We start from the raw sequence: 27,557 nt of genomic DNA, 5'->3' as shown, positions 1-27,557 counted from the left end.
AACGTACCTTTTTGCGGTACGGCCGCTATCTTTGTGACGTCGCGTAATTGTTATACTTTATGTTGTATTGAATAGAAACGTATAATGGCAGACGTAGTTCTATCTTTAACGCCTTAGATAACTTACGATAAAATACACAACGCAACGCAATAATCTACATTGGTGCCGTGACTTCAAACGGAGAGAATGGACATCAGCCGATTAAAATCCTTGAGAGCGGGGAACAAAGCAGCAGTAACAAAAGTTTTTAAAAAACTGGAGGAAGCCATCGGAGATTCACAAATAGACACGGAGGAAGTATCAACATTGCTCGAAGCAATTGAGAAGAAAAAGAAGACGTTAGCCTCAATAGACGAACAGATATTAAATGCAGTCGAATCAGAAGATATAACAAATGAAATTCTTGAAACAGATGAGTATTATTTAGATTTAGAGGGTAAAATTCGAAAATTTAAAAAGTTCTTAAAACCCGTACCAAAAGCAGCATCTTCGATACTAGATTCAAGCGCACCAGAGTTTGTTCCGTACACAAACCCATTTACTCACACAAGTCAGCAGTTATCTCAGTCAAGTTCGACCTCAAGTAATAACCATCGCCTACCAAAGCTATCTCTTCCCAATTTTAATGGAGACATTTTACAATGGCAATATTTCTGGGATTCATACGAAACCACGATTCATCACAATCACACATTAACTGACATTCAGAAATTTTCGTACTTGAACTCATTGCTTCAATTTGAAGCTGCAAACGTAATTTCAGGATTGACCATGACAAATCCAAACTACCACAAAGCAATTGAATTATTGAGAAACCGCTATGGGCAACCACATAAAATCATTAATGCATATATGAGAGCACTACTTGATATACCCGCACCACATGATACATTAGAAAGTTTGAGAACATTTCATGACAAATCGGAAGCCTACATACGGGGTCTAGAGTCTCTCGGACAATGTCAGGACATGTACGGATCGCTATTGATACCAGTGATTCTCGGTAAGTTACCGCATGAAGTACGAAAAAATATAACACGAGAAAACGGGAGCGACAGTTGGAATATTCAATCGCTTCGAAACGCAATAGGTAAAGAGATTTCTATTCAAGAGTCCGGATACGGAGATTATACACAGACGTATTCAACCGCAACACCTAGCGCAAATTTCATAACAGGCGTTAAACGAGTAACTACAGATAAAACCCGTCCGATAAACACAACAGACAAATCATTCAACTCGAATCGGAAGAAACAATGCACATATTGTGACGGAAACCACTGGCCTAACGAATGTAAAGATGTCATAGATCACGATAAAAGAGTAGCCATTATAAAAGAAAAGAGGTTATGCTTTAATTGTTTAGGTAAGCATAAAATAGCAGATTGCAAATCCAAGAATACGTGTAAGTGTTGCCACCGGAAGCATCACTCTTCATTATGTAAACAGAACTTGTACTCAAATAAACATCCTATTGAAACTGAACAATCGCAAAATAAAGTAGACACAGAAACTTCTATGTTGTATACCGCTAGCGAAGAAAGGTCCACTGTTTTACTGAAAACCGCATTCAGTCCAGTCGTTCACAAAAATACATGTATAGATGCAAGAATACTCTTTGACGAGGGAGCTCAGCGTTCGTTTATAACCGAAGAACTAGCAGCTAAATTGGACATTAAAAAAGAAGGGTCTGAAACATTAAGTATAGCTACATTTGGAAGTACTACAAAAAAGGTGAGAAATCTTGACAAAACAACAATTAATCTTAAGTCTACAGAAGGAGATTTAATCCCGATTAAAGTTTTAATTGTACCAACCATTGCTTCACCACTTCAAACTCACAACATAGGAATGACGCAGAAGTTTTCATATTTACGTGGTCTACAATTAGCACACCCAGTCATGGATGGAGAGCAATTTGAAATATCCTTATTAATTGGAGGTGATTTCTACTGGGACATAGTTCAAGACAAAATAGTGCGTGGAAACGGTCCAACTGCAGTTAGCTCGAAAATTGGATATTTACTTTCCGGTCCTGTCCCTACAAGAACCAGTAATGCATCTTTCTCAATGATGAATATACTAGTATGTCACAAACAAGAAGAGTGCGATCTTGAAAAATTTTGGAAGCTTGAATCGTTGGGAATTGACGCTAAAGAACAAAATGATCCAGACCTAGCTGAATCAATTGAAAATTACTTACAAACCTCTATTACGAAGAAAAATGATAAGTATATTACGAAATTACCATGGAGAGAGAATGCGCCAGAACTACCGACAAATGAAGACATCGCAAAACGCAGAACGGAAAGCGTTATTCGTCGCCTTAAGAAGGATCCCGAGATGTTCCGAAAGTATGGTGAGATAATTACAGACCAAGAACAAAGAGGATTCATTGAAAAGGTATGTGATGAAAGTACATGCAGAAACAAGGTTCATTACATTCCGCATCATCCCGTAAAAAAGGATTCAGTCACCACCCCGATACGCATAGTATATAACTGTAGTTGTAGAGCAAATGAAAGTAGTCCTTGTCTTAACGATTGCCTAGCAACATATCCACCAATTATGACTGATTTGACGGAGATATTAGTACGCTTTAGAATGTACAAATATGCAGTTACAGCAGATATTGAAAAAGCATTTTTGCATATTGAATTAGATGTTAATGACAGAGATGTCACAAGATTTTATTGGTTAGAGAATCCCATGGACACAGAAAGCCGTTTGATTACTTACCGGTTTAAGGTTGTACTTTTCGGCGCCACCTGTTCGCCATTCATGTTAAGCGCCACGCTAATGAAACATTTTAGAGACAATCCGTCAACTACATCAACAGAATTACAGAGAAATGTATACGTGGATAACGTTCTGACCAGTTTTACAGATAAACAGTCACTTTTGAGATTCTACACGGAGTCAAGAAAATTATTGTCAGAGGCAGGATTCAACTTACGGTCTTGGAATTCTAATAGTACGGAATTACAGAACATCGCAGGACGAGACAAGATCGGCGACAATGACGACATAGTCAAAATTTTAGGCATGAGATGGGATAGGGAATCCGACGATTTGAAATTTCAACAGATTGAATTTATGGAAAAGGAAAAAATGACAACAAAGCGTGAGGTTTTGCGCACATCATCTAGAATTTTCGACCCCCTTGGATTAATCACGCCAATTACGGTGAAAGCTAAGCTGTTTATGCAAACTTTATGGAAGGCAAAGTTGGATTGGGATGAATGTTTGTCCGACGAACTGAGAAGTAAATGGCAGGTAATAGCTTTAGATATCGAGGAGGCTACCAAAATAGTATTTCCACGAATGTTAACGGAAGGAGTAATTAACGAGAAAACGTCACTACATATTTTCACAGACGCCAGTCAGTTAGCATACGGAGCTTGTGCTTACTTAGTTACAGCAAATTCATCGATCCTCGTCATGGCTAAAAATAGAGTAGTACCCGTAAAACCGATTTCATTACCACGTTTAGAACTTATGGGCGCGCTTATCGGCGCCAGATTAGCAACGCATCTTCTTAAAGTCATAACAACAGAACATGTGTATATGTGGAGCGATAGTCAAATTGTTTTGAGTTGGATTAAATCGTCAAAAATCTTAAAACCGTTCGTAGCAAATCGACTTAAAGAAATAAGAAAATTAACAGAGAATGCTGAATGGAATTATTGTCCAACAGATGACAATCCAGCTGATTACCTAACTCGCGGAATTTATGCTAAACAACTTTATAACAACAGCTTATGGATGAACGGTCCACAATGGATTTTAAATCGTGAGAATTGGCCGACATGGACGAGGAAAATTGAAGAATGCAGCACGATGATAACTGTTAGCGATGAAAAAACAGACGATGAAAGTACAAATGCTTTAACACAGACAATTTCATGTATAGATATACAACGATACAGCTCTTTAGAAAAAGCAATTAGAGTAACAGCATACGTCATGCGTTTTATACAGAATATACGGAATTCAAAAGATAAACGGTCAATCGGATTTATCAGTGTTGAGGAGCGATGTAAAGCATTAGAAGTTCTAATAGTAGCAGCACAACAGCAAACATTTAAGGATGAAATTGAAAGCTTGAATTCATCTTCACAGAAAAAAGTGCAACTTGTTCGACAACTTAAACTTTATACAGACAAAAGCGGATTACTACGTTGTACCGGGAGAATACAAAACGCACCTGTTAAGGAGAGTACTAAATATCCGTTGTTATTGCCAACACACCACAGTCTTACGTCCTTAATCGTAATGGATGCTCACACAAAGACTTTACATGCCGGACTTAACAGTACAATCGCATATATTCAACAGAATTACTGGATACCGAGAATAAGGCAGTGCGTAAAATCACAAATTCGTAAATGCGTCCAATGCCTTAAAATATCAGGAATGCCTTACAGTGCACCCGATCCGCCACCGCTTCCTAAAGATCGAGTCAACTACGATTATCCTTTTTCAGTAACCGGCGTTGATTTCACAGGAGCTTTGTATACAAAAGGAAAACACAACGAATTAAGCAAAACATATATTTGTTTATTCACTTGCGCCGCTACACGAGCTATACACTTGGAGATAGTCACAGATTTAACTGAGGAGTCTTTCATACTTGCTTTTAAAAGATTTGTCGCTCGGAGATCTACACCACGGATTATGTTGTCCGATAATGCAACAACCTTCAAGGCAGCTGCCGAAAAGATTACAAGATCAAACAAAGACAACCGAATACAAGAAAAACTTGCCGATCAAGGAACTGAGTGGAACTTCATACCCAACCAAGCACCGTGGTTTGGAGGCTTTTGGGAACGCCTAATTGGACTCACGAAAAAGTCAATTAAAGCAATACTAGGAAAGTCATGTGTCTCTACGGAAATGTTGAATACAATTGTAATCGAAATCGAGGGAACTCTAAATAATCGTCCTATAACTCACATTTCTACTGATATTAAAGATCCCGAACCGCTGACGCCAGCGCACCTGTTATATGGTCGTCGACTTGACAACCAATCGGAACAGAATATAGACAGTGTTACTTCAGAAGATTTGCACGTGAAACTCAATAAAAATTTACAGAGAAATAATGAACTAATCAACCATTTTCGCTCAAGATGGAAACACGAATATCTGACGTCACTCCGTGAATTTCACCGTACATCTGGAAGAAACGAACAAACAATACAAATAGGTGACATTGTACAAGTACACAATGACACAAATCGTATAATGTGGAAATTAGCAGTTGTACAAGATTTAGTTCGTGGAAAGGATGGACTCATTCGATCAGCTGTTATCAAGACCGACACAGGAATCACCAACCGTCCGATTGTGAAGCTCTATCCGTTGGAAATACGCAGTACACATGATGACAGTGAATGAACTGTTCTGCCCTGGAGAACTTTTCTGCCCTGGAGAACTTTTCTGCCCTGGAGAAATTAGTGGATGTATAGACTGTTCAATTAACTACAGTTATTATATAGACTTGTAAAAGTGTTAAATTATTCAGACGTGAACAGTTAAAATACTATTGAGAGACTTTAACTATGATTTTATTTCATTTTATGTCACAATTTACGAATTTTTCATATTGTATTTCAAATTTAAGTTAAATATCATTTTCTGCGGCCCCAGAATGTTAAGAATTGCGCTAATATTAACGTACCTTTTTGCGGTACGGCCGCTATCTTTGTGACGTCGCGTAATTGTTATACTTTATGTTGTATTGAATAGAAACGTATAATGGCAGACGTAGTTCTATCTTTAACGCCTTAGATAACTTACGATAAAATACACAACGCAACGCAATAATCTACAAGCCTCAGTAGATCAGGTAAAAATACTGTCCATCATGCAATTCAACTTCACATCCTTTGCCCTCAACTGATTGATATCTGTGTTTTGCTCAATGAATTTAGCGTCAAATGGTTTTGATTGCGTATACCTTCCTCCAATGCAAGATTAATAATAGCACCCTTTGGTATTTCGTCGAAGACATTTGAAACAAAACCATGATAGTTATGTTCGATTATCTGTGATATGTTTGAGTTGTTCGTTTAACTTGTCAGTATTATCATAGATAAGTAGATGTGATTTGTGTGCCAATGACACTATTGTTTATCGGTAGTGTTACTTCTAAATATCTGTCTGCGAGAGTCGAAAGAACGCTCCGATGTTTATTTCCTGTACAAGAATATGACTTTTTTGTACTTTAAAAATTAGGACACAGCGATAATAAGACGAAATAGTACGGTACGTTTCCGAGTAAGAAAAAGTCGCGTTTTTAAGGAGTTTAATTGTCATTTGGACTTTACGGCTATAAATCACAGTATTGGTAGTTCAAAGGTTAAATTAAACATTTTGACTTGTCGTCAAAAAATCGTACGGTGCAATTTTTGTAAAATGGGCTTTGAAGTATGTTAGTTTACTTGAACGAAAAATCGTACGGTGCAATTTTTGTAAAATGGGCTTTGAAGTATGTAAGTTTACTTGAACGAAAAATCGACGTAGAAAAGTCTACATTGTAAAATTACATCCGTAATATGATTTTTGTTATTATATACATTATTGTGGCACCTTGTTTTAACGATTTCAAATAGAGTTTTGCAAAATTAATCACACTTCAAATATTTTGCATTTAATACGTTTCAATCTAATTTCGTCAATTTTTTTATCGCAAAATTAACAATAATTAACAGTTATATGATTTTTCATACCTTAATTAATCAATAATATCAATTTCATTTATCCCAAAAGCATTATTTCAGCAATTCAAGCCAGACACAAGTCCTAATTAACGCTCATATAAAGCCTCTTATAGATACATATAAGTAATTCAGATGTGTTGTATCCCATCGAATTGGAGATAAAGGATACTACAGAAACAATTAAGTCGGCTTCATATCTTGACTTACATCTAGAAATTGACAATGAGGGTCGGTTGAAAACAAAACTTTACGACAAAAGATATGATTTCAGCTTTCCAATTGTGAACTTTCCATTTCTAAGTAGCAACATTCCAGCAGCACCTGCATACGGGGTATATATCTCCCGATTGATACGATATTCCCGTGCTTGCATTTCCTATCATGATTTTCTTGATAGAGGGTTACTGCTCACAAGGAAGCTATTAAACCAAGAGTTCCAAATGGTGAAGTTGAAATCATCCCTTCGTAAATTTTACGGACGCCATCACGAGTTGGTTGACCGTTATGGAATAACCGTTTCACAAATGATATCGGATATGTTCCTTACGTCGTAACTACAATCCCCTTTCCTTTCATGAATGTGACCTACCGAATTAGACTATTTACCGGATTTGTAATCACATAAGCAACACGACGGGTGCCACATGTGGAGCAGGATCTGCTTACCCTTCCGGAGCACCTGAGATCACCCCTAGTTTTTGGTGGGGTTCGTGTTGTTTATTCTTTAGTTTTCTATGTTGTGTCATGTGTACTATTGTTTTTCTGTTTGTCTTTTTCATTTTTAGCCATGGCGTTGTCAGTTTGTTTTAGATTTATCAGTTTGACTGTCCCTTTGGTATCTTTCGTCCCTCTTTTGTATCACTTATATTCAAATACTGGGATGTGTTCCGTGAAGCAGTAGACATTTTGCTGTCAAATGTTAGAGCAGAATGAGAGGGAAATTGGTCACGTCCTTGAAATCGTCATCCCAATTGTAACCTTATGTTTTTGTAACCAACTGTACCAATTACTGAAGGTGGATGCCAGTTTACATATTCGATATGTTTCAACTTTCTGAGAATATTTCGATCACCTTTCATAGATGGCTACTTTGCTTTTAGACAGACTCCTGGACATTTTAACGGTACATGGACCGACATGGCAACAGAAAAGACCGTTATAAAAGCCCCAAGGGGATCAGGTGTCAGTGTAGGCATAACAAATCAAAAGTCTGCGCTTGTTAGATGTACCCTTACTAAACATTTACTAGCATCCCTTAGTCGTGTGACGCTGAAAAGGGTTGGAATTTCTGCAAATAATGCAAATTCACAAGAGGGGAAAAAAACCAACAGCAATGAAAAGAAATGAAGAGCATGTTATTGCCATTTTGGACTATCTGAATGATCCCTGACTGATCCATTTGATGTTGAATCCCATCCTCCATGTCTTATCAATATCTCTTCTAGATTGCATGCTACAAGAGATATTCAAGATGCTTTGCTCACAGCTGTAGAGGAAAGCCTGAACATGTCTAAACATTTTATCACTAGTGATCTTTCGTTAGATCCAGTCAAGGAGTTTTTATAGTCCAATATCAGAGTCAAAACTGAAAACGTTTGAAACATGACCACAAAAACAAATCTTAAATATAAATCGGGGGAAATACTTTTAGGTCACATACACCCATAACTTGTATTTAGACGTGCACTGATTTTGGCAAAATGTAGAGATGATGTAACAAAGAACCCTGTAGGTCCCATTCCAATTTCCCTTTTTCCAAATGACGACACCATGAGAAAATCATGGAAGTCTGATTTTGTGAAGCAATTAGAATCTGACGTCTCTTGTGCACTTTCCCTACCTTCCTTTGTACCATAACTCACAACTTACATCAGCGATGGTATAGCATTGGTTCAATGTTTTGATGTTAATAAAGGTAAAACATTCAGCAGCTGACTATTGAAAAAAATATGTCCCAATGAAATTCTATAGAGCACACAAAAGCAGATGTTTTTGACCGCTACGACATTAACAACTCTATAAAGTCTGCGAAAGGGAACGCCGCGCAAAGACTACAGCTTCCACCAAAGTGTATCAGATTATTGTGGGGAGAAGTAATCCTGACTGCAAAACTTTGACAAATCCCCTATGATTCCAACTGATGCGAGCTTTACATAGCCAGAACGTTTGTAAATTCCGAAATTGTCAAATTTATTTATACCAACACTGTTAATGGCTGTCATAACTTGTTCAGCACTCAAGAGGAGGCCGATACTTAATGCCTAAACTTTGACACGAAAGAGCGAAAGAACACTCATACGGACCTCTAATACAAAAGTTATTGTAAATATATAACACATACAAGCGAGTTGTGGGTGCAGATGGGGAAAATTAGCAGTGTAAAGGATTGGTGGAGATTTTCATCCACTGACTAACTATCTGTCTGTTTCCCCCCAACAATTTGTAAATTATTACCTGCTGTACATGCACTTACCGGATACGACACAACTTCGTCTCTGTTTGGAGTAGGTAAACAAACTGACTACAAGACTTTGAAGGACAATCACGACTATTTCAGTGATTTTTAGAGTTTCGGTTTGCTTGGGCATGGAAGTCATTTTCAAAGCTTTATGATCAGAAAAATCTCTTCAAAATAAAGGCAACAGTAGTATACCGCTGTTCGAAATTCATAAATCGATTGACAAAAAACAAATTTGTGTTACAAACTAAAACTGAGGGAAACGTATCAAATATATATAAGAGAACTACGACACAGCAGAAACACAACATTAAAATGTAACACACACAGAAACGAATTATAACATAACAATGGCCATTTTCCTGACTTGGTACATGGCATTTTAAGAAAGAAAAATAATGGTGGGTTGAACCTGGTGTTTGTGGCATGCCAAACCTCCCGCTTTGATTGCAATGTTAATTATACCATTAAAATGACAACATTACATGACAGGACTACAATAAATAAATGGGAGAAAATATAGGACAGAGAAACAAACGAATAATAGCCAACACAATGTACCAGGTTAGAAAATTTATACATCAGACGTGCGTTACGTACACACAAGACTAACCAGTGACGCTCAGATGAAAAAAGTTTGAAAGCCAAAACAAGTACAAAGTTGAAGTTCACTGAGGACCAAAAGTTCAAAAAGTTGTGACCAATACGAGCAGGGTTTCCGCCTGGGACAAGAACACAAATAATTATCCAACGTGCGTAAAGCTTGCCACCAGTAAAGATGTAAGTTTAGTCAGGTTTCCTCCCTGTGAGGCGGCACTGAAACAGCATTTTACGAATTTCGTTTCAAACTAAAAAATTGGACCGCATCACACATTGCTAAACCCCCTATTCCGTCAATTTTACAATGCGGTTGACGAGAGTTGAATGATTCATTACACCCCGTGTATTTTAAGAGCATATGTTAGCAGAATTCTTGCAGGATCTTGTGTTTTAATTAAAAGGAAAATCTCCATGTAAAAAAGTCATGTGTTGGTTCACAAGAAAACCCTACATGCTTTGCTCCTGTAAAGGGTCAGAATTATGTAGAAAATTCAAATCATGTTCCTTGACAGATGAACCAGAAGATACCCCTGGCATAGTTATGTTGTGTGGATTGGATTTTTGAATTGTAACTGTTTTAGAGGCATTGAGTGCTTTTTAGTTTTAATGAATTACACGAATGAGCTTAAGCAAAATACGCCTTCATGATAGAAGGCCTCAGATAAAATAATAATATTTATCCATTATTGCTGTGGTTGGATGTCAGCCAGCAGGGTTACAACTGTAACTTTAACAGAATATGTGTATAATAGATCAAGTGTTTGAAAATTGCAAATTTTCAGAATAAATCGATTTCCTAATTCATTTTTTTTTGCATTTTCGAGATAATTCGTTGTTAATTGATTTAGTTGACTTGAAAAAATGTCTGTATCTGAAATTTAACCTAAATTGCTGTATATATCTTCAAATTCTAAAAGTATGGAAGAAAAAAAAAATAAAAACAGAATTTGATCTTTGACCTTATTTGATGCAAAATAGCCATATAGTATGTTAGTAGTCAACATTTCGGTGTTGACATGAATATCAATAATGTGGTCATTTTTATAAATTTCCTGTTTACAAAACATTGAATTTTACTAAAAACTAAGGATTTTCTTATCCCAGGCATAGATTACCTTAGCCGTATTTGGCACAACTTTTTGGAATTTTGGATCCTCAATGCTCTTCAACTTTGAACTTGTTTGGATATATAAATATTTTGATATGAGCGTCACTGATGAGTCTTATGTAGACGAAACGCGCGTCTGGCGTACTAAATTATAATCCTGGTACCTTTGATAACTATTTACACCACTGGGTCGATGCCACTGCTGGTGGAAGTTTCGTCCCCGAGGGTATCACCAGCCCAGTAGTCAACATTTCGGTGTTGACATGAATATCAATAATGTGGTCATTTTTATAAATTTCCTGTTTACAAAACATTGAATTTTACTAAAAACTAAGGATTTTCTTATCACAGGCATAGATTACCTTAGCCGTATTTGGCACAACTTTTTGGAATTTTGGATCCTCAATGCTCTTCAACTTTGAACTTGTTTGGATATATAAATATTTTGATATGAGCGTCACTGATGAGGCTTATGTAGAAGAAACGCGCGTCTGGCGTACTAAATTATAATCCTGGTACCTTTGATAACTATTTGACGATTAATCTAAAAAATATTGGGTCTGGTCACCGTACTAAAATACATATACATGTTAAAACATTTATTCGTTCATTTTTCGTTCTTTCAAGATTGTAAATATCCCAATATTTTCTGCAAGGCCTGTAGGTATTCACAAATGAATAATATGTATCACGGAGGTGAAAAGTATCTAGAGGATAAAGGAATAGGGCGTCATCATATGACAAAAACAACTAAAACCATTTCATTTACAACATTATATGACGACAAAATGTATTATAGTATGATATCATTTGTTGATATCGTAGTGAAACGTGCGGGGTGGGTAGACTAATTCAGTATTTGTTGTCCAACAATCCATAAGTAATAACTTTCTGTATACTTTTTTTTCGGTTTGTCAATGGGATTATTACATTGCTTCTCTTGGTGGTTCAGTTGATTATTTGCTAAAGGGTTAGAAAAAAATCACTACAAATATACTGAACCCAGAGGGCACATACATACATCAAAAACAACTTTTAAGGCTCTGATGCAAACAGTTTGTTCAGTTGATAATTGACTTTTCCCCTACTTTTGACATTTTTTCCTATCATGTCAGGTTTTTTTTTCATACATCGTTGTCAATATATTGGAATTGTATACGACTGTCAAACAAGTGAGAGGTTTAGTTAGCTATTAAACCATCTTTAATCTATCATTTTCTACATGTATCAGTAAATGCCTACATACCAAGTCAGGTATATGACAGTTGTTGTTCAATCGTTTGATGTGTTTGAGATTTTGATTTTGCCAATTGATTAGGGACTTTCCGTTTTGAATTTTCCACAGAGTTCAGTATTTTTGTGATTTTACTTTTTTTGGTATCTTCCGTTTCTCTATTATAAAAATTCGTCCGCTTCTAGTAAGGAACATCTTCATTGGTTGTTTTTGTCATGTCTGAATGAATCGATAGAGAATGCTGAGATTTTTTTTAGTTCTCTCTTTCTATATACTATGAACGAAGGGCAATAACGCTGATTGACTAAAAAGCAAACATCAGAATTATGGCTAAGTTGAAACAAGGATTTGTGTAGGAAGACTTCTTACTATACAAATCCTTGGTTGGAACAGGGACTTCCTATACTATAGTATATAGAAAGTCCCAGGTTGAAAATATGTATTAATTCCAGGTATGAATGGTACAGATAATTGTAGAACTGGGCATGCCCAAAAAGACAAAGATCAGAATAATCGGGCATGCACAATTCAGCCAGTTTTATAAGTTCCGAGCACTATTAGAAAAATGCTGCATGCATAGTATTACAAGATTAATTTTAGCAAACACGGCAAAATGATTGAAAGTCAAGTGCACAGTTTTACAACTTCTTGCATGATTACTCATGGCTTTAATTCAAGTGCACAGTTTTACAACTTCTTGCATGATTATGCATGGCTTTAATTCAAGTGCACAGTTTTACAACTTCTTGGATGATTACTAATGGCCTCAATTCTAGTGCTTAGTTTTACAACTTTTTGCATGATTATTCAAGGCTAAATTCAAGTGCACAGTTTTACAACTACTTGCATGATTATTCATGGTCACGATTATTCAAGGCTAAATTCAAGTGCACAGTTTTACAACTTCTTGCATGATTATTCATGGTCACGATTATTCAAGGCTAAATTCAAGTGCACAGTTTTACAACTTCTTGCATGATTACTCATGGCTTTAATTCAAGTGCACAGTTTTACAACTTCTTGCATGATTATGCATGGCTTTAATTCAAGTGCACAGTTTTAAACTGCTTGCATGAATATTCATGGTTTAAATTCAAGTGCACAGTTTTACAACTTCTTGCATGATTATGCATGGCTTTAATTCAAGTGCACAGTTTTACAACTTCTTGCATGATTACTCATGGCCTCAATTCTAGTGCTTAGTTTTACAACTTCTTGCATGATTATTCAAGGCTAAATTCAAGTGCACAGTTTTACAACTTCTTGCATGATTATTCATGGTCACGATTATTCAAGGCTAAATTCAAGTGCACAGTTTTACAACTTCTTGCATGATTATTCATGGTCACGATTATTCAAGGCTAAATTCAAGTGCACAGTTTTACAACTTCTTGCATGATTGTTCATGGCTTTAATTCAAGTGCACAGTTTTACAACTTCTTGCATGATTACTCATGGCCTAAATTCTAGTGCATAGTTTTACAACTTCTTGCATGATTATGCATGGCTTTAATTTAAGTTCATAGTTTTAAAACTTCTTGCATGATTATTCATGGTCATGATTATTCAAGGCTATATGCAAGTGCACAGTTTTACAACTTCTTGCATGATTATTCATGGTCTCGATTATTCAAGGCTAAATTCAAGTGCACAGTTTCACAACTTCTTGCATGATTATTCATGGCTTTAATTCAAGTGCACAGTTTTATAACTTCTTGCATGATTACTCATGGCCTAAATTCTAGTGCATAGTTTTACAACTTCTTGCATGATTATGCATGGCTTTAATTTAAGTGCATAGTTTTACAACTTCTATTTCTGTATTTTTTTATTTTGTAAACTTTTACGGTTTTCGAATATGATATAAAATTGCTAAAGTGACATATAGGACTAAGGTCCAATGGGCCGGGTGTAAATAATATCAAATTGCTATGTATATAATTGTATAAATGTATGTTATGATACACTTCAAATGTCAATGACATGTTTCTGTATAATAAACAATTACTTGTACATACTTACTATTGATATCTGTAAAGAAACACTTCCCAATCAATGAGTTTTTTACATTTCCGCATATATTTAAAAATTTACAGTTTCACTTTTCCGCAATAAGTTTTTATACGGTATCTGCAAAAAAGATCTTTATATAAACATATGATGATATAAGCATATCTTCTTATGTTCATATTGTTTTCATGACTATGACACAGTATTTATATTTAAAAATAATGCCTACTTTTGAAGTTACATTGTGAGCAGGAACTGCAGTGTTTACCATTCTCGAAAGTATTCGAGTGTATCCCCATTTTTTTGTCTGAAGGTATATTCGAGCAGAGGTTATTTGCAATTTCCCCACCAAGATATAATTGTTAATATTTGTGTTTTTATACCTTACGTTGGAGGTTGCTTAATACATTTGAATATATTTTCCCCCTCGGCCTCATGGCTTCCTTTGTAGTTTTTTTTCGGCTTAATTTAGCCGTTCCACTAAGTTTGTCCAATTCAAAAATCATAAAATCTTCAATTTCATATCCATAGTTTTTATTTTATTTATGTAATGAAATTATATTTACTTATTCAAAAAGGAATTGGGATATTATGCTGTTTTCTCTTGATTAAAATAACGAAACTGTATGAGATGGGAAATTGGATTAGGCATCTGCTCCCAGGTGAGCTGATTTTTTTGTCCGGAAATGCATGTCCGTTCCGTCACGGAATGTTTACGCACCTGTCACAGAGATGTTTTATTATTTTTTACGTTTGACAAAACCTTCGATTGATCTCATTCCATATTCAAGAAGGAAAGAAAACCCAAACATTCCAGCGGTGAAACCTTGCTATTTTATGAGAAGCTACATGCCTGAATATCCTCGATATGACATGAAATAACAGAATACTGATGTAAACAAACACACAGATAATTGTTAATTATAAACAGTCCCGCTTTGCTAATGATCTCTTTAAATTTATGATCACCTGTTCAGCCTCCATAATCTGGTAGTAACATCAAGGTGAAAGTACTGTTTTTTATTTAACAGACATAATGGAAATATTTAGTGCCATCTCAGATTTTGTTTCACCTGATACAGATGGTTCACAGAATATACTGTCGTTCAAGAAAGGTGACAAATTTGAAATATTTGATGTAAACAAAACCAGTGCTGAATGGTGGGGAGCAAGAGCTGTTTCTGACAACACAGTTGGATATGTTCCATCAAAATATATGAAGGTTTGTAACATTTTACACAAAACACACTAAAGACATACAGGAATAGAAAAATAGAAAATTTAAACATGTAAATGATACAATAAAACAGTTCTTGCAAACATATTTAATTTATTTTACTCTATGATTCCTCTATTCTAGCTGCAGTCTAGTCCAAATAATTATGACAAATGGCAAGGCTATTTTAATTTTTTTCTGGGACGAGGGCGTCCCACAAAAAATTTAGAATAGCCTTGCTAGATGTCACAATTATTTGGACTAGCTGTAGTCCAAAAATTATGACGTCCTGAAAGGCAATTAGTATGATACTTTTTTTTTGTGATGCCTTACAGAACTGTCTGGTCTGCAAATTGTCAAAACATATTACAAGACCCAGAAGAGCTGCAGTTCCGTAGCTAACTCTATTCATGCTATTTTAAACCTTAAAAGTCATACATGTACGTACATGTGTATACACATATAAAATTAAAGTGCCTAGATAAATCAACCTAACAATTCTTTACTGGAGGGGATAGGACCTTTATCGGGACTCGGGCGGGATCAGGTGTTTTTAAGCTCTGGATTTCAGGATTGACCCTGTTGAGATCTTTGAATTCTTTTTACGAATTTTGGGATGTCGGGATTTAAATATATTTAAATTCGGAATTTCGAGATCAGGACCCCTCCTACCCCCTATTTACTTCCTCCCCGACCGAATGGAACCTGTGCTTTCCACTTCTCACTTCTACGGCAACACCACCAAGCATCGCGCAGATGCCTTATCCACTCCTCTTACATACATGTATATGTTTATATCAGGTTATATGACCATTGGCAGTCTTTGGAGGTAACCTCAATGGTTTATTAGATCGATGGCGTCCAGACTAAAATTCACATCATAAATTGTTGGACTTTTTGTAATTTGGATATAAATCAAATTGAGAAATTGAGTAAAATTCATGAACATGAATATGACAGCTAATGCGCCTGCTTCAAATTGTTCATTATCTTGCTGAAAATAAAAAGAATTGTAACAATAACAATTCTTAACCATAAAAAATCTTTAAAAAGACATTTGTGTTTAAAAAACGCTTATTATTTTCTTATTAAAGATAACTTTTATTGATTGATAATGTAAATGTATTCAAATGTGCTGTGTGTAGATTGAGAAACATGAAGATATTTGTACTTTTGTTATTAACTGTCTTTTTGATGCAATGATGGTAACAGGTGTACTCCAATTCAGCTTGGCATTGAAATGTGCAATGTATAAATTTAGTGTTTTTGTGGTAAAATTAGTATCTAATATTTTGACTGACAGATTGCCTGAGATGACAGGAAATGTTAAATAGGTCTTACATCAACATTAAGCACCAAAATCTTGTACTTTGACTGATTTATGACATTTTGTTTTTACCTTAAAGATGATAAATTAGAGATTAAAGTCCTTGTTAAAGTTGTCTTTTAAAGAAACCACACCCTTCTGTTGTCAGCATGTTTTGTCTAGTTGAAAAGATATCTTTACCTGTTAGAAATACAGTAGGATTTTTTTCTACATGTACAATGTATAAGTATCAAGAAAATGGACGGCATGTAAAATCTATCAAATAAATAACTTTTTTTTTTTGCTAGGGAACATACTAAATGGGCAGACTAAGGCAGACTTCGGCTGTTGTCTGCTCTATGGTTGGGTTGTTGTCGCTTTGACACATTCCCCATTTCCTTTCTCAATTTTAAACTTTACATGTATTGTATTCCAGATCTTATCTAAAAGGTCCCTTTACTTTAACTCCCCAAAAAAAATATGGGTAAATGAAATTGTCATTTTCATGATCCATCTGTCAGGTTTAATTTACAGGTTGTCTCTTCCAATCATGATGGTGTTGCTTGGTCCATTAATACATCTTGCATTCAAACTTCTAGCAAATATTGTTGCTTGATACATACACATGTAGCAGCTTATAGCTGCTTAAATGCTCACAGTCCAGCAGCTAATACAACATGTATGATTAGGACAATAACATGTCAATAAGATGTGAATATATATACATTTTTTGTACCATGCTTTTTTCAAACTTCAAGCTTAAGCTGGTCAAGTTTTGCTCTTACTCCATACATTTGTGTAATTATGCCACTTTCTCATCAGAGATCAAACTCACAAGCTCCTAAGTAGTGGCAAGCATGTCACCACTAAATGATGGAGATTGATGAAATATTGTTGACCTATCATTTAAAGTTGAGGAATGGGCATGATTCTGTTAACGTTGCTATATCTGAATTCGCATACCATGAAAATGAGGTCAATGTCAGCCCCACAAATATTTGTCACTTTAGGTGAAATATATTAAGAAATTTTGCAAATGTCTAAAGCCACTATTAAGTTTTCATAACCACTGCATGCTAGGAATGTAAAACCAAAGTTTCAACTTCATGTACATGTATGTAAATTGAGTTGCATATATATATATGACATGTACAAGACAAAAGCAAATTTCATAATTAAAAATAATTCCAAGTTGAAATGATAGCCTTTTAATATTTTAACACCTGGAAAGTAAGCATATACATGTAAGATGATGTTAAGCTGAAATGTTTGCAGATTATTTTGTTCCTATATTTTGTAATTTAAATTGTAAAAGTATCCTGACCTAAACACTAAATACATCAACCTCACATTTGATAAGAATGTTTAACGTGATATACATTTGTATTTGTCATGTTTTAAGTTGCTTAAGATATTCTGCTGATTTGCAAATACTAAAAGCAACTTTTTTTAATCCAAACTTTGAAAGTTCAAGAAAAGTTGTTTATTTTTCTGACTTTTTGTGAGATTGAACATGCTTAAGATCAAATCAGTGATTTATTTGCTTATGGTACAGTTGAACATTACTTAAACAAAAGCAAGTTTTAACGGAACATCTTTAAACAAATTTATGTTTCAAGCTACGAAATTTTCATCAGCACAACTCAAATTCTTAAAGTCAGCCCTGGAAAATTTGTTTTAGGTTTAAGAGTCAAATTATTGAATTACCATTTAGGAAAAACATGAACTATGGCTTTGTCGTAAATACAGATCAAAGGCTGATTCTGTTTATCATGTAATAAGGTTGGTTAGAAATAAACTAACCTCCAAGGAAATGTCAGGTGAAACAGAGGGGAAGGAGTCTGCAGTACCTGTGGTATTTTAACAGCTTTTAGATTAAACCTTGATACAGCAGTATATAAACATGATAAACAGGATATAGTGTTGTGAAGCTCTTGTAAATACCTATGTATAATAGATATGTCAGTTTCTTCTAATCCCTGCCCTTCAATCCAAATAAGATTACACAATAATGAATTAGAGTTGCCCTTTATGTAAACAAAATTTTTAACTTGAAGTTTTTTTTTAGAACTTTACATATAATTATACTTGCGTTTCCCCCAATTTATTTGAGGTTTCGTCAACATTTATATGTTTAGGGAGTTTATTTATATACTAAACATCCTTGAATAGGAAGTTGTACAATTTAATCTTTTAACTCTCCCAAGAAAAGAAAAAACCCACATACATTTGAAAGTAAGTTTTAATTTTTATACTTATTTCACACAAGGACGTCTACGTCTATTAGAAGTATGTATAAATAGTTATACATAGTCATACATCCCATTTGCTGATTTTAATTAATTCATAATTTGGCTCTTTGTACACAGCTACTTTTGCATAGGCCTTATATGTTCATAGATGTTTATATGCATCTGTCCCAGAATATTTGTTTAACAAAATCTCCTATGTTACAAATAAAAATGGAATGCAACTTAATAGATCAAATACTACCCAATTACTTAATATACCAAAGGCAAGAACAAACACACATAGAAGATCTTTTTCATATTCTGGCCCAACTTTATGGAATAAACTACCAAAAGCACTAAGACATATGTCAAACATAAATACTTTTAAAACAAACTGCTTTAAGTTTTTACTTGAAAATCCAGGAATTATTTAAATGACTATGTATCAATTTTGATTTATGTTTTCTTATCTTCATCTTTGTTATGAAGAAATTGTGTGAATTGCATTGTGAGTGGAGTGTGAGGGCCTCAAGGGAGAATAGTGTTTGTACTAATTGAGCATACCCTCTTGAAATAAAGATTATTATTATTATTATTATTATAGGTACTATTTATGTACTATTTATGTACTATTTATGTACCACAAATCTGTAGTACTGGAAATCTACTTTTAATATTCAGTACTATTGTGTTACTTACGAATTATTGTAATATTTAAGTACCTGTATTTTACAGTACTTGATTTGTACTTGAAATTTAAGTACTTCAGATTTTTGGTTGCACGGTTACATTTTCAGCATTTTGAACGTTTGTCTTTTTCAAATCTCATGAAGTTATGATGTTCAAACATGGAATACTGTGATCTTTGTTGGTATCATTTTTGTACCAATATTTTGAGTACAAATCAAGTACTGGAGAATACAAGTACCTACATATTACAATAATTTTAAAGTAAAGAAAAAGTACTAAATATTACAAGTAAATTTCCAGTACTAAAGATTTTAAGTACAGAAATAGTACATATGCAAAAGAAGCTGTGTAGTAAGTATTATCTCTGTAATATATATCATATAGGATTAAAAGATGACATGAGGTTTAACTGTCAACCAGATACAAGTGACTGTTAGCCAGTTATGGACATAAATCTTATATTCCTTTTTTTGGTTAAGTATTTACAGGTCTTTAACTTTAGTTTGACTCAATCAAACGCTATTAAACTTAAACACAATGCTTATTACCTCAAAACTCAGATCAAGTTTCAATTTTGGTGGCGTCAAATTAACTGTTAAAGAGTTGTGCTTTTGATAGATGGAAAAACTGCTGAATTTTTATTTTTTGGTCTCTAATTTTAGTTTGACTCAATCAAATGTTATGAATCTTATACACAATGATTATTATCACAAACACAGATCCAGTTTGTATTTTAGTGGTGTCATATTAACCGTTCTAGAGTTATGCCCCTTTACAAATCAAGTACAAATTTGGGTAGCGTCACTTCTGCTGTTCTTCAGTAATGTCCTTTTATAACTTTATATGATATGCAAGTGGGGGCATAATCTGTGTCCCATGGACACATTCCCCATTTATTTGTTGCTGCTTTATGCACATTGTATCTCATCTTAAATCACCACAAATGCATTTTGGTTCATTGGTATGGCCAGTGTTATTCAGAAGGATATAGAGGCCAAGTAAATGAATTTTAGGGGCAAGTTTAATCCTTCCTGGGTCCAAATCCTTTCTAAATTGAATAAATTGAATACTACATGTATATTTTAAAGCACCAGCTGTCAGCTGTTTGAAACAAATTCAATATCTTTTTGTAGATGCTTGTAAATTATAACATATACTTGTATTCCTATTTCAGTTTGAAGAAAGGAAAATTATTACATATACTTGTATTCCTATTTCAGTTTAAAGAGAAAAAAATTATTACATATACTTGTATTCCTATTTCAGTTTGAAGAAAGGAAGATAGGAAAGTTGATCTCAGAAGATATAAAGGTAAGTTATGTTTCTCCTCGTGGAGACAAAGACATTCATGTGTGTATACCTACCTACCTAGTCCTTATTATGCCTGGAGTCACATAGGGCAAGGACTAGATTCTAATGCATCTGTGTATATTGCATGTAAATTTTTTACAAGAATATTATATTGTACATGAAGTTGATCTAAATATTTGTACATGCTATACATTATTAAAGGTATCATTTTCCAACTTTTTAAAGAGTACCTTCTCATCCTTTCCTGATTCTTATCAACAATTAATTTCACTGATACATTAGACAGAAGTGGAGACTTTATATGGTATCTTCTTATTACATCTTCTTAAAGTGATATTTAGAAGTGAGCAACATGATATATTTGTCATAAACTGTTATTAAAAGAGTTCAAGGTCTGGTACAAAACATTTGGATAAACTTGAGATATAACATGCACTAGCTATAGTGCAATTAAATTGGTGCACACATTGAATGATGCATCCAGGATACATGGATGTCAAGACATTAGTTGGAGGGACTTCAAATAGTAAATATCTTTACAAGAGATCTCATTGGTCAAAAAACTGTACTCAGTACCTTGAGTACAAAATTTGTGTTAAAAATATCAAATCTAATTTCAAGAGTGATTGAATTTCTGAGTTGTTGATAATCTAATAAAAATCTTTGTAACTGCAAGGTCAGAGCTTTAGTCATTAAACTTTTGAGTATGCTTATCATTCTCAGAATCTTAAAATCTACCAATCAAACAACTTGATTAGGGTTTTTAGGCTTTACTTTTTTAACTGTACTGAGTAAAGTTTTATCAATGGAAGGCCAAATCTCCTCCACTTTTGTATATATATATATCTGTATTCTCAATAAACCATCATTTTGACAAGGTAATAATAATGTCCTTTCCACTTTCAGAATTATTTGAAAATATACTAGCATATAATAAGTTTTGGTCTTGCATTAGTTACATAGTTCTGAATGTGTGCCCCATTTTTCTTGAATCTGAAATTAAACTCATCAAGACAACATAAATTAGGTATATGCTACATGTTGTTTCTCTAGTTTGTAGTATTTCATGAATTAATTTTTCGTTTATTTCTTCATTCAATTTCATGTGTGTGTCCAGGCATATTTTGGTATATAACGATGGTCAGATTCAAACATAATTGAAATCAGGTGTAGAGGGCGATCCGGTACAAGTGCGTAGATTCAAGTTCAGATAAACCCCGTTTCACCCTTGTGTTCAATGGGTTCTGTAATTTTATATTGTTGTACCTGTTCGAATGAAGAGCTTGTTTATTTAAAACGGTAATTATGTTTGAATGGTTAGTTAATTGCGAGATTAGGAACAGTGTTTGTTTCAGATTTTTTTTTTATATTTCATGAAGCATTGTCATGGTGCTGTTTTGAGAAAAATTAATTGGATCTTTGGACAGATGTATTTCTTTTACATGAAAGTGCTGTAAGGATGTTGCTTTGAGAATTTGACCAGATGTGGTAGATGGTCTCATTTCACATCTACAATTTATCAAGCAATTAACATAAGGTGACTAAAAGAAATAAAAAAAGCACTAGTTATGTAATAGCATTGTTCTGACAATAGATTTAAATCCAAAATAAGTAGCTTGAGGCAATACTGCTTGATAATTGATTACAAAATATAATCAGTTGTAGATGAAAAGTTTGCAAGACTTGATAATGAATGGCTGCTTAACGTCCAGCGGCAAAGTAATAAATATATTCAGGACAAGATTTAATATGTTTATAAACCCTGCTTTCTACTGGACCAAAACGCTGATTTGGATTTAAAAATGTGCTAGTTTACGACAGTCTTGCAGGAAGACATGTCTCTCCCTACTAAGAAACAATATTTTGAATCAGAGCCGACCTGACTCTGCTCTTACTTCTAAATCCTGCATGCTTAGTGGAGAAGCAATTGAACCTGCAGGGGTGTGATCAAGACCTCCAGCATTTGAAGCGAACACCCTACAAGGAGACCACCAATGCGTTTATGAAGGAATTGAAGCCCACTATTAACTGTTGCTGTATACATGTTGAATCACTGCTAATATGGTCTAAATCAGCAAGCAATATGTTTTGTTGCACATTCAGTGAACTTTAAAAACATTGCTTTTCTGACATTTGGCATTATTACTCATCTTGAAAATTTCATCCATGGTCCTATTGGTCTTAATTAAAACAACTAATTAAGAAATTGAAAACCCTAAGCTGATTGGTTTGGCTTAACAAACTATGACCAAACATTGGTGAAATTTATAACCATATGAACAACCCCATTTGAATCATTTCTACTCAAAAGGGCATGCCATTCTCAGAGTATATAAACACTTTTCTGCTCAAAAGGGCATGCCATTCTCAGAGTATATAAACACTTTTCATTATTTTGTGATGCAAGAAGTAAATTTTAAATCATCTTGGAGTACATGAAACTCTATTTTAGAAGCTGAGTATATAAAACCTAGTGAAAAACAGTGTTACTGTCCTAAAGAATAATGTATTTGACACTTGGGTGAATGGCCAAACATCATTTTATTGAACCATACATGTACATGAATATTTGAATGGTCATTCAATTGTTCTAAACCTATATATACATATAGTCATGTCATTACCCCTTTATAATGGTATTCAATTTCAGAATCCTATGTTACTATGACAGTGACTATAAATTGTTGAATAATTTTGTCTTGAAGTATTTATCTAGTTTGATAACCCAAATATGTATTGTCACTATAGTTTTGGTTGTCTATAAATTGTTGAATAATTTTGTCTTTTGAAGTTTTTATCTGGCTATGTATTGTTACTATATGTATGTTTTGGTTGTCAGTTTTTTATAATAAAAAAAATTGACTTTCCATCATATGTTTTTATGACATGTTAAATTAGGTGTTATAGATTCTGATGGATCATATTTAAGCAGCTTATATTTATACCAGGATGACCTAGCTTATATATCAAATGAATAATTAATGATAATATATCATCTTTAATCTTATATCAGAGGTATTACACTGAAAATGTAATACTTTCTTGTAGGAAAAAAACATATAGACTATGACGTCCATTATCACTGTACTAGTATACATATTTTTAGGGGCCAGCTGAAGGACATTACGGATGCGGGAATTCTCGCTACATTGAAGACCCATTGGTGGCCTCCTGCTGTTGTCTGCTCTATGGTTGGGTTGTTGTCGCTTTGACACATTCCCCATTTCCTTTCTCAATTTTATTGTAATGAAAATTGAAAATGAGAAAAAGATCAATGTACTTTTCATTATAAGATTTCCAAAAAAACCTATGTGCATTTAGTTTTTATATGGTGTCTGAATTCAGGATCTTATTGGAAAAAAGATCATGCCCCCAGTTAGTATGGCAGTCATGAATGTCTATAAATAGTAGGTCTTTTGAAGCATTTATCTTGCTTGATAATGCAATATTGTGTTGTCAATATGTTTTCTTGTCTGTAGTGTAAGATTTTATAGAAAATCTTGAAAAATAATAATATATCATCTTCTTTTATGTCAGTTTTTTTTATACTGAAAATATACTGCTTTCCTTGCAAAAATTATGTTTATAAAGAATGTGAGAAAAAAATTGGAAAATGTGCTGTCTGTGTAAGATTTATCTATTGTCATGAAATTAAGTATAAAAACTAGTGCAATTCATGTACATGTATTGCAATCTGTACAGAAAATGACTTTTAAGTCAGATCGGTACATTCAACCTTGGGGAAAAAATAGTTTAGTAAAATATTTTGAAAGTTATTTATTTTCAAATAATTTCTAACCTATAAAAACACTGGCCCTTTTTGTTTTGTTTTCTAGTTTACCTATTTAGATTTAAGCCTGTGTATAAAAAGGATAAATGTTTACATATATATATATATATATATATATATATATATATATATATATCAAAAGCATTTTTATATGTTTACTTTTGATTGCATAATACTATGAATGAATTATTGAAAATGAATAGTAAAATTTGTGTCATCAAAAATATATTCCTGACATAAGATGCAATGATGGGCATGTCTTATATGGTTAAACATGTATATGTATGTATATAAGAAAATGTAAATGCTTTCCTTTGTGAAACCCTGCATATCTTAAATAACATTTTATGGTAATTTTATTTTTAATTAATTAAGAAGACTCTACATTAAAAGAGTTTATTTTTCTGTATTCTATAAAGGCTCTCATCTTTTAAAGATGATAATGGACATCATGACTTGACCATACTGATTCACTTATTTAAACAGCATGTAAACAAACAGTTGGTCAAGCAACACAAGTTCTAGAGTTTGAATCTGCAAGAATTCTCCTCACGTAATTGGGCCCACCTATTGTTACTGTTCACGGTCTAGCAATTTGAATGTCATTTAGACTTACCTGTTCAGTTAGAGGCTATGATACTTTGTTTATCTTGGACTATAAAGTTTAAATTGTAATTTGTCCGGTACACTGTTAGAGATGTAATTGAATTTAAAATCATATTCATAATAAATCTGAGGAAGAAGGAGTATACTGTGGATTAACTGTTTTTTTTTTTAAATTTGCATTGTGGAAGCAAAAACTAGGAAGATAATTTTATCCAGGGAGAATTCATTCACTAGATTAATAATAAAGAATTTTAAATAAGAGAAAGCAAGGATATTTCAAAATTCAAAGACATTGTGACTTTTTCTGAAGACAGAAATATTTTGAGGATTTAAAATAAAATTCGTTAACATTTAGCCATGATTAGCTCACGATCCAGAAGTCTGTATAATCGGAGGGGAGAACCAAAGATATATCCCCCAGCTAGAGCGGGAACATTGATTTACAAGGTATATTTTTATTCTATCTGCCGTTTATTATATATTCCAAAATCTGGTCATTTCCCGTTTGGTCTGATGTTCGTAACAGTTCACTTAGTTATACCAATTTATGTCAGACCTTGTTGTAAAAGAGTAACAGCTTTTAACATAACAATCCATCAATGTTTTTAGGATGTTGGAATTAATGCAATAGTTGTGTTTTTAAGTTCGAATATATGTTAATGACAAATACCTTGAAATTGATCACCATAGCAAAGGTTGAAGAAGTAAAGTAAAATCTGAAAATGATTTACTGAAAAAATATTGATTTAAAGAAAAATGCTTGACACTGAATATTTATATTCTAGTTTGGTCAAAGAATAGGTTTGTTATACATGTTATATTTGTAATACAAGCCTACGTCTTTCCAACATTTTTATTTGCTTAGTACTTCAAGCACTAAACCATATTTAAGAAGCTTTTATCTTTTTAAGAAAGTTTCTCCTCAAAGATTTAATTTTAGTTAACTTTTTTAGAATTAAATGGCATTTTCAACACAGTACACTTTAATCTTCGAACCATTTATCTTAAATATTTTATTGACTTTTTGAATTTGGCAGAGGTTGTTATGTACAAATATAATATAGATTTTTGTATACTTATGTTCTGATTAAGCTATTTGAGTTCCACATTGTGAATTTTCACCAGTAGTATAATGGAATTTATTTAACCTATTGGTAGGAAAAAAAAGATGAGATGATTTAAGAACTGGAAGTCTTTTATAGCTGACTATGCGGTACTGGCTTTGTTCATTGTTGAAGGCTGTACAGTGACCTATAGTTGTTAAATTCTGTGTCATTTGGTCTCTTGTGGAGAGTTGTCTCATTGACAGTCATTACAAATCTTCTTATATTTATATTAATAGACAGCATCCCAACTACACAATAAACCAAAAGCATGCATTTGCTATTGCAATTCTTACTCATTTTAAATATCCTTACTTTGATAAGGAGTCCTATAATCATGTTAATTCTTCTGAAGGCCATGAAATTGAATTTTGAATGAAAGTTTTGTAACTCTAAACTTCTAAAGTCATTTTAAATTTACCTAGGTTAAGACTTAAGACTATTATTACGCATAATTTATACCTATTACATTAATTTTATCTTTGTGATGAAGACAGGGTGTCACTTTCTTTGGACACCACATTATACCATTTGTGGTAAACTATATATATATATATATACAAAAGAACTATATATGGTTTAAAAATTTAAACCCCATTTATCACCTTATCCTAGCAACTTTGGCAGATGTGCGATTGAGTCTCTTTATTTCTGCATTTGAATTTTCTATCAACATTTTTCTCCAAAATAAATCATAATATTTAAAGTTTTATATTTATATATTTACTTAAATTTACCATTCAAATAATCTATTGAAAAATTTATCATTTTATTTTGTAATATGTAATTCTAATTGTAAATATTCTAAATTTATGTAACATTTTTTGGTTTAATGTCTGTATTTGTCATTGCCAAACAATTTTGTAACCTTCTTTTGTAAATGTGCACAAATAAATGTTTTTATATTTTGATTTATGGTAAAATTTACTGTTTTTGCAATAGTATTACTAAAGCAACAAGTTTTGTAGTTGTTTCTGTCAAAGGCTATTGTGGGGGTGTTTGTGGTAAATTTAAAGAATTCAAAATGTAAATAATTTTGATTTTAAGTGCATTTACTAGATTTACATGAAAAACACCCCATAACAACATAACCTTTTGTAAAGACAATTTTTTTCATCTTTATATTTTCTGCTGTTTACATTCAAATTACTTGAATAATTGTAAATTTG

The 27,557-nt window shown here is 33.4% G+C and overlaps 2 protein-coding genes across 4 annotated transcripts in view; both read left to right on the top strand.

The window, feature by feature from the left end:
• The first annotated feature begins 186 nt into the window (after nt 1-186).
• Nucleotides 187-5,400, top strand: LOC139513580 (uncharacterized). The gene has a single exon (XM_071302252.1). It carries the CDS (start codon nt 187-189, stop codon nt 5,398-5,400), a length of 5,214 nt encoding a protein of 1,737 aa, XP_071158353.1.
• Nucleotides 5,401-14,902: 9,502 nt separating this feature from the next.
• Nucleotides 14,903-27,557, top strand: part of LOC139512258 (DNA ligase 1-like) — a 46,135-nt gene continuing 33,480 nt past the window's right edge. The window contains exons 1-3 of one of the 3 annotated variants that reach the window (XM_071299767.1): nt 14,903-15,029; nt 15,167-15,357; nt 20,845-20,889. In XM_071299767.1, coding sequence (XP_071155868.1) covers nt 15,172-15,357; nt 20,845-20,889 — 231 coding nt within the window. In that variant the 5' untranslated portion in view covers nt 14,903-15,029; nt 15,167-15,171. Of the gene's footprint in view, nt 15,030-15,166; nt 15,358-20,844; nt 20,890-25,534; nt 25,733-27,557 lie in introns of those variants that run through there. The other 2 variants (XM_071299759.1, XM_071299774.1) reach the window with 2 other exon arrangements.

Source organism: Mytilus edulis, chromosome 1, assembly GCF_963676685.1.
Source record: "Mytilus edulis chromosome 1, xbMytEdul2.2, whole genome shotgun sequence".
Classification (NCBI taxonomy): Eukaryota; Metazoa; Mollusca; class Bivalvia; order Mytilida; family Mytilidae; genus Mytilus; species Mytilus edulis.
The sequence above is the reverse complement of the archived record's forward strand: the minus strand, read 5'-3'. Positions and strand labels throughout refer to the sequence as shown.